Genomic DNA, 9,667 nt, shown 5'->3' on the forward strand with positions numbered 1-9,667 from the left:
ATTGAACTCCGTGGCTGTACTTAACACTTACACCATTCACGGACACATGTGAAGATAGCGGGTTACTGATACACAAACCTATTGACCTGCTGCACCCCTCCACCATGAGGTTTGGTGTGACGAATTCCCGTGGTGAATCACTATCTCGTTTATTCTCATAATGATGAACACGTTGCTAAACGGCTATTATCAGTGGCCGAGATATATTATTAATAAACTTAACCGTGTATTGCGTAAGTGGGTTGCAATTGGCTGAGTGAGTGAGTGAATAGGAAGAAGTGGAAGAACAGGTTGATTGGTTGGTTTGTTGTTTAACGCCGCACTCAGCAATATTCCTGCTATTTGACGGCGGTCTGTAAATAATCGAGTCTGGACCATACAATCCAGTGATTTATATCATGGATTCTTCATGATACGCAATTGGGATCGATGACATGCATCAACCATGTCAGCGAGCCTGACCACCCGATCCCGTTAGTCGCCCTTTACGACAAGCATAGTCACCTTTTACGGCAAGCATGGGTTGCTGAAGACCTATTCTACTCCGGAATCTTCACGGGTCTGGAATGATGGAATCGTCAACAAAAAAATACTTTATAAATGTGTACAATAGATATGTATGTGTGCATGTAATTGAAACACATCAAAGTTCCATTAATTAAAGAAACGCATAGCTGTTTCGTGATTACCACATAAAAAGCGAAACCGTCAACTCAGAAATAATATCAGGGGCAACGGTTGTTAGTGCGAACATTCACCTCCTTTCTTCTCTCATGTACAGTTATCATCAAGTGTTGTCCCACAATCGTAAACCTTCTTCGTAATCAATCAGCAATTTTCTCACAGCTGCTTTCTTGCATAATGTTTTCTTGATTTATTCAATAAACTTAATTTTATATTTGAAATAAAATACAATTTGAAAAAAAGAAGATTCATTTTAGATACCGGTTTTAATCATAAAAGCGACAAACCATAGTCAGATCATTATCAGGATCACATACGAAAACATACGAAGTCTTCCGAATGAATACGACCACGTGACATTATGATATCGCACGATGTGACATCGTACGAGCACCTGCAGCCTACATAAATACCTCTTGTCACGTTATACTTCAAACACTCAAACAATTCTCTGAACTCTGGTCGCAGAGTGCCTGCTCGAAACTGACAACATGAAATCTCTCGGGACGGCGATTTGCATTTTGGTTTTCATTGTTGTTGTACGATCCGAGTATACATCTCTACAATGGAGCGATTGTGGTAAGAATATCATTCTTTTTTTAATGGTTTATGGGTCGTTGTGATTCTTCAAATTATGTGAAAATGTTAAAGGCGTGTGTTGTTGGACCAACAGACCCGTGAAGATTCTGGGGTAGAATAGGTCTTCAGCAACCCATACTTGCCGCAAAAGGCGACAATGCTTGTCGTAAGAGGCGACTAACGGGATCGGGTGGTCAGGCTCGCTGACTTGGTTGATACATGTCATCGATCCCAATTGCGTGGATCGATGCTCATGATGCCAAACACTGGATTGTCTGGTCCAGACTCGATTATTTTACAGACCGCCGTCATATAGCTGGAATATTGCTGAGTGCGGCGTTACGTTAAACAACAAACAAACAAACAAACAGATGGGCCTTTATATATTGTGCTGTTCCACTAAACTAGTATGAGTTTCAAAACAAAAGTCGAAAAGTCAAACACCAGTACCGATCATGTTTGTGCTAAGGGTGTGTGATTTGTGTGGAATTTCTTTGGGTACTGCTGTGCGGCATTGGGCAACAAAGAAATACTTTCTCATTCAAATTGCGGTTGATACCGGTACAGCAATACATGCTTTCCCTGTTCGCAAACACATGGTGTCATCGCTGACGTTTACTGATCCATTCAGATACTTTTCTTGGCTATGTTGCGTTTAACGACTTGTGGAATTTGTTTCGGCAGATAATCGAGATTAGTTATTCTGTGACGTTGTTTCTTTTCAATTCATTTCTATGTCTTTATCTGGCATAGTCTTCCCGCACTTCACGGGGCTTGTTATATAGTTATCTAGATTATAGTTTTAGAATCACCAACGATATCGTCGGGTACACAGGGAAATGACGAAGCTTCTAACGTCAAAAGTATACTGTGCTTGTACAGTAAACTACGGTTATAACGAACACGCTTATAACGAACTGGTGGATATAACGAACTTACTTTTTAGTCCCGACTATTTGCTGTAGTTATGCTGTATATATGCTTATAACGAACTACGGTTATAACGAACTAAAAATAGTAGTCCCTTTGAGTTCGTTATAACCGTACTTTACTGTATATGTATACAGTGACACAATTTACGAACTTTATAATAGACTTCTATAAGGCATTTGGACAAAGAGGCATGTTAAACATATTTTATTATCTACTGCAATTATGATTCATGTACATGTACGTATACGAAACACTAATTTACCTTGCCATAAATTGTTAAAAAGAAGTTGCGTCACTTTCGCGGGTTCTCCTAAAGAATGAGCCAAATTGAGGGGCCAAAGAAACTATATCTTTCAGTTTATTTTATCATATGTTTTATTTTCAATTGGAAATATCTGAAGTTTGCGATATGTCAAAATAATAAACTGCACTAGTGTTTAATCGGAATACTTCTACATGTTTTAATTTTTAAAACTATAGACTTTTTGAATTTTTTAAAAATCAAAAAAGAAATTCGCATGATACAAAACTGCTGATGGGTATCTTAGAAATCTTATCTTTGAAAATCAATTTGAACAAACCATTTCATTTCAGCCCTTGATAACCCGGATTAGGAGATTTTTGCGCATGTATTTTGACCGATATATCAATTATTGTCTAAATATGTCCTCGTTGAATATATTCTACGGTTTCGTAAATAGACTCAAGCTCTTATTTGTGTTGTACAGACAAAGAGCTTATGAAACTTTAGATAATGTCAACAATGATACGTACAGATGAATAATGTATTGATTTCTCCATAAAATACAGGAACGTCAATATAAGAAATGAAAGATTGAGTAAACAATGTGATGTAAATTACCCAATTCTACATTAATGTACTCTGCTGCTCTATTCACATAATGCCTGGACCGCCTAAACTGAAATTGATAATAAATCGATAATGACATATTTTGTAACAGTAACTGTTCTTCATATAAGGTTCAATAAAAATAAAATTTATTCTGGAATAAAATAAGGCATCTGGACCCGTGAAGATTCCGGAGTAGAATAGATCTTCAGCAACCCATGCTTGCCATAAAAGGCGACTATGCTTGTCGTAAGGGGCGACTAACGGGATCGGGTGGTCAGGCTCGCTGACTTGGTTGATACATGTCATTGATCCCAATTGCGTGGATCGATGCTCATGACGTCAATTACTGGATTGTCTGGTCCTGACTCGATTATTTACACAGACCGCCATCACATGGCTGGAATATTGCTGAGTGCGGCGTTAAACAAAAAACAAACAAACTTGTATATCATACAACCATTTCCAAAGATGTAATGAACCATGAGTATGTGGCCGTTTTCGCGGAAATAAACAAAACTACAGTTAACTACGTTTATAACGAACATGCTTATAACGAACGGACGGATATACGAACATTTTTTTGGTCCCGTCCATTTGCTGTATTTATGCTGTGTATATGCTTATAACAAACTTCGGTCATATCGAAATAAAATCAGGGGTCCCTTTGCGTTCTTTATAACCGTAGTTTACTGTACTATTAAACAGTAATACACACTACTAATCCCGACAAAGTTTCGGGTTAAAGGATGATTTTCATCGTGTTCATGAAGACAGTTGCCGGTTTAAAAGGATCCGCATTAACAGGGTTTCACTGATGATTGTGAGTGAGTAGGGTTCACTTGCTGATAGGTTATCACAAAAGATGATAACATTCCCACGTACCACTGACACGTAGAGATAACACGCACTTGTTATCAAGTAGAGTGAGTGATTATCACCGCGTATCGTGTGTACATATGAACTTACTTGTGTTTGACATGTCCTCTGATAACAGATGACCATTCGCCCCTGACATGATTAACCTATGAACCTTCATACAAAACTAATTGACAAACAGCACCGTTTTGATAAATTGTTTTCTATTGATTGTTTGTTTAAAGATTCAAATATACGTACTTTTAACATAGATAACTTACATGTAATGTTACCTCTCATGTTAGTTTTACTAAATATACAACATTACCAGCTAATGCCTGGACCGTCAAAAATATTTTGTATACATATCGACCCGCGAAGATCCGGGGTAGAAAGGGTATTCAGCAGACCATACTTGCCGTAAAAGGCGACTCGCTGACTTGGTTGATGCATGTCATCGATCCCAATCACTGGATTGTCTGGTCCAGACTCGATTATTTACAGACCGCCGTCATATAGCTGGTACATTGCTGAGTGCGGCGTTAAACAACAAACCAACCATTTACCTGATGATCATGATGCTTTGCTTTGTCAGAACCGTGCTCATGGGTTTCACAAGTAGTGTTGTAGTCTAAGACCTGAATAACTTCTAGCTTACCACAAACATTGAGCTGACACGCAATATTGTCAACAACGGCGTAGCTAACTGTTGCGTGACTGTTGGTTTAGATGGACTTGTGTATGTCAATCATGATTGTGACCCTTTCTTCCAGGCTCTGACCCTTCTATTACCATACATAACCTTGCCGTCACGCCCATGCCAGTCACGGTTCCCGGCAACATGAATTTCACGCTGCGAGCCACGTCTACTCGGTCGCACCTCAACAGGATGATACTGAAACTGTCGTCAAAGAGGAAGGGGGCTTGGTTCGACATCCCAGTGCCATGCCTGTTCCACGTAGGGTCTTGGTAAGCTTATTTTAAAAGTATTTTCGTTGGTCTCGTATCGTTTACGGAAGGTTTTAAAAATGTTTCTGTGAATGTATAAGGACAATATTGCATTTATATCACAGCGGCCTGTAAACAGTGGAGTCTGTGTATAATATTTGCTCGCTAACCTTTGAAGCAGTTAACAGTTCAGACGAGATAGACACCGATTAATAGTATCGCAATTTTTTTTCTGTTCCCAATGCGAAATAGTTTTATGTACATATAAATTGTCAAGGCAAGAGAATAACCATCCTAGATTTTATGCCGAAACCGATTCCATTTGGCTTAAAGGGCAAAATAGCTGTGGGAATTCTATGGAAGGACAGCCAAAAATCAGTGATGACACCAGTTGTTCGCGAAAAAGGGTGACTCAATGCGAGGAAGATGTTCAGTATCTTGACACATTTCAGCACCTACGACGACACGTGTACATTGCTGGCGACCATGCAGCGCGACAACTGGGCTGGCGTCATGAGGAGCGTAGGGGGGCAGATACAGAGGATGCTTTCATCAGTCGGCGTCAATGACTACTGCCCGTTGCCGATACAGAGCCTCAACATAGAGAACTACGTCCTGACGATGCCCCCAATACCGTCTTTTCTCACATTCCTTGCTGAGGTATGCCCAGTTCAATCATTACATACATTGCACTGGACACACAATGCCATTTAGAAAGTTGTCATATGATTGGTTGGTTGGTTTGTTGTTTAACGCCGCACTCAGCAATATTCCAGCTATATGACGGCGGTCTGTAAATAATCGAGTCTGGACCAGACAATCCAGTGATTGACACAATGAGCATCGATCCACGCAATTGGGATCGATGACATGCATCAACCAAGTCAGCAAGGCTGACCACCTGATCCCGTTAGTCGCCTTTTACGACAAGCATAGTCACCTTTTACGGCAAGCATTCTACCCCGGAATCATCACGGGTTAAGTGGTCATATGAAACAAATGTTATATTTCAGATAAGTACAGATTCTAGTACTTTTTGAGGGTTGCGTCCCATTCGGGATTCGAAAAAACACTGCCAGGGTGAGGCACCTAATTGCCAGCGCTCAAAGTCAGCGATCTAAACCAATCAGCCACGAGGCTTCCACAATATGAGGTGATCAGGTGCCTCAATCTGGCAATGTGGACTCAACCCCAAAACGTACTAGAATCTGTACTTTACTTAGAAAGTGTTATCCCAAATATAACATTTGTTACATTGCACTTAGCAGACAAAGCGGACTATGGATTGCAACTTCTGTATTTTTTCAATAAATAAAAGAGACAAAACAATTCCCACACTCACCATGCATCGCCGTCACCTTCAGAGACACCCTGACGTGGAACATTCCCTAAAATGTGCTGGTAAAATGTCTGAATAGACGAATTGATACAGACTTTATAAAACATACGTTTCATGTAAGTTAGCGTTCGTGGGAGTAAGTGAGTGAATATGGGTTTACGCCGCTTTTAGCAATATTCCAGCAATATCACGGCGGGGGACACCAGAAATGGGCTTCACACATTGTACCCATGTTGGGAATCGAACCCGGGTCTTCGGCGTGACGAGCGAACGCTTTAACCACTAGGCTACTCGACCGCCCCGCGTTCGTGGGACCATCGAGAGGGCTGTTATTCTCTGCAAATATCTATATCAATTTCTGATTTCGGTGTTTATACTTGTTGTTTTCTAGGGGGACTACGAGACCCGACTTCGTGCCTTGGACTACGCTACCAATGACGTCCTCATCTGTGTCGACATGAAGATGACGATGAAAGAACACACCGAGAGATGCACCGACTGGTTTTGTAGGATGCGACAGGCCTTGAGGCCATGAACTAAATCCCTTTAACATATAGTCACCCATGTGCATGCAATAATTCTGGTATCGAGGCATGAGAGTTAACTGACTATAAAAGTTTCCACTCCTGTCGAACTAGGCTGTGATTTCTAAGTTCGATCTTAGCGCCACCAGTGACTTTTACGAGTTAAGCCCCTTCCATATCCCTCCACCTGACCAATAAGGTCGCCCCTCTCGTATCATTTGCACTTGCTTCAAACAAAATGGCGGCACCCTGTCAAGACGATCTGATCGATAATCATGATCTATATTGTAAAAAACAGGTCTTACCCCGCGAAGTGCATCCAATCACTTGAGCACCTTGAGTAAAATATGAACAGATTTGCAAAATATCTGTCGATGCCCAGCTGGCGGTACACATGCTCTGCAAATCCTGCAGTCGACCGAAATCTGCACGTTGAAATCCATGTTGTTTGCGAGCCAGATGTCCAGTTCGTCACGCGATTTTGATTGAACTTTGCATAGACTCGTTAGTCCAGCCAACTCCGGAATTCCAGCCTAGTTCCGCAAGGGTGGAAACGTGACTTTTATAGTCAGTTAACGCCCCAACCCCGGGAAAATGTACTTCTGCTGAGTTACATGAATGAAATGTACCGAACACTTTTTAACAAAACCTTTACGGTTTACGCCCAAGTCAAAACCATAGCCTCGAGTTAACTAAACAAAAGTTGACAATGGTAGCAGATATCGGTGTATGGTGATATACTATCATTCAGGATTTTTTTTCCATGGTGACACGTTCAAACACAATACATTCTCAGCTGCTAGAGTCACTACCAGATCCGCAGTACTGTCAAACAATCGGCGTTTTCTTGGTTCTGTCGCGCACTCATCCTGACTAACCACAGTTCCCAATGTGCAAGCGTGGATCTTTTAACTTTAAATGAACCGGATGAATGTTGTCATCAGTTGAACCTTTTACACAACTACCATTCTTTCATAAACTTTATTTTTACAATCATTACTCATGGTTACGAACATAGAATAGCAGTTGCAATATATACATTTTCCGTGTACAAAACTATTTCAACATCTGTTTTGAAGAATCTCTTATTATTTATTTTAACATTTGATGCAGTCAATATCTAGAGTGCGTCAGGATGTATGCACTCATTCTTTGCATAGAAGTCAATTTTCAATTTAATTATTGTAAATATTTTTTTCATTGTGCCATTTCAAAAAAAATAAACTCATTCCAACTGTTAATTGTGTGACCTTTACTTGTCTACATGGACACCAACAGCAAACATGTCTATGCTCCACTTCACCACCCAGTGACTGAAAATGATACATGTAGGATTAAAGGGAAAATGTGTATTGCAAAAACATGATTAGTCTATTGTGTTGTTTTTAATCCCTTTTAAACTTCTTTGTCAATCTGAAGGTGCTAACACCTAACACACTCATTAATATATGTTACATATATAGAGGTTATCACGCGAGAATATTTGGGAATGGTAAATATCCTACATTAGGAATAAACATTGTATTTCGCTCGCCAAGGCTCGCTAAATACAATGTTTATTCCTAATGCAGGACATTTACCATCCCCAAACACACAAGCGTGATAACCTCTTTATCATATAATGTCATTCTTTAATCATGTGCTTGAAAATCGATTTCCCAAAAGCATTATCGGAACATTGCGAGTTTTCCTGGAATGCGCGCATTAATATTTATTATGTCACAGGGAAAGTGATGTGTCACTCGGACAGTGACAGTAGCCAATATAGTTCCAACTGAAATCGGTTTCTTCTACAGTGGCGAAGCAACATATACGCAAAAAAAACAATTGTTTTTACTTGCCTTTCGCGGCAATCCATCGGCATGTCCGCTATAGTAACTGCCCTTTGTCAAAGGGAAGCTACTCTAACCCTAGTCTATGAGACGTCACGGCCACGTTCAGACGTTGTTGACAGTCGGCCTGTCCTGTCATAACGTTATGAAGTGCAGTCAGATGTACACACAGAGACAAAACGAAATAAGGTAACAATTCAAACATATTTCGGGCAAATCCAACTATTTTAATTTGTGGAAAAGATTCCAAGCCGCAGAGGTGTACAAGCACAGATATGGCAACTGGTCCCTCTTGGCTAGGCCTAGTGCCCTCGCAAATTGTTTCGAAATTAATGTCTCCAAAGTTTCCAAAAAATATATAAGTTAGCTTTTACGCCTGTCACAGTTAGACACAGATTTTCAGTATATTAGACTGTTCTTTTGATAATGATAGCAATTATCCCTGTAGTTTATCCAGATTCCCAATGGTTAATTCTGACTCGATCGCCGAATGACAAGGACTTGACCTTTGATATTTGCATCTCTATACGCGTATTACCCCAATGGATATCGTTTTTAAAGCGCTGGTATTAGATGGATCAGTATTATCCCAGACAGACTTGAATATAGAGGTCAGCTGTCTTAGAACATCCCAAATGGGGTAGTTTGTTGTGAAAAGGCAACATGATACTTCTCAAGTTCAAGATCAATTACTTGTTTTAGGGTGAGAGTCATGTTGGGTTTTTTCGTCATTTTTAGCTGAGGTGTTTTTCTTCAGAAAAGAGAGCTGAGTTTTTTTACGACACATTTCAAATTCACCTATGGAAAGAGTGTTATGGTTTTCTCACTTTTTCACTAAAACATCATTACTGTACAGGTGTAGGTGATTTTAAAACAGAATATTAAAAAAATCAGTATAATAAAGCTTTTTAATGAAATAATAAATAAAAGACCATTTATTACATCACCATGTGTAGCAAAACCCAGTCAACTTGACATGTAAGGGTGGTCGAAGAAGGTCCGGGTTCTGGTTCGATTCCCCACATGGGTACAATGTGTGAAGCCCATTTCTGGTGTCCCCCGCCGTGATATTGCTGGAATAATGCTAAAAGCAGCGTAAAGTCAAACTCACTCACTCACT

General features: G+C 40.0%; 1 protein-coding gene across 1 annotated transcript; it reads left to right on the forward strand.

Annotated features, from left to right (window-relative positions):
• Positions 1-1,066: 1,066 nt before the first annotated feature.
• LOC124135124 (ganglioside GM2 activator-like) lies at positions 1,067-8,076 on the forward strand. The gene is made up of 4 exons (XM_046500321.2): positions 1,067-1,263; positions 4,678-4,873; positions 5,305-5,512; positions 6,583-8,076. The coding sequence occupies exons 1-4, from the start codon at positions 1,176-1,178 to the stop codon at positions 6,724-6,726; spliced, it is 636 nt and encodes a 211-aa protein (XP_046356277.2). The 5' UTR covers positions 1,067-1,175; the 3' UTR covers positions 6,727-8,076.
• Positions 8,077-9,667: the final 1,591 nt, after the last annotated feature.

Source organism: Haliotis rufescens, unplaced genomic scaffold, assembly GCF_023055435.1.
Source record: "Haliotis rufescens isolate VD_foot unplaced genomic scaffold, xgHalRufe1.0.p SCAF_10, whole genome shotgun sequence".
Taxonomy (NCBI): Eukaryota; Metazoa; Mollusca; class Gastropoda; order Lepetellida; family Haliotidae; genus Haliotis; species Haliotis rufescens.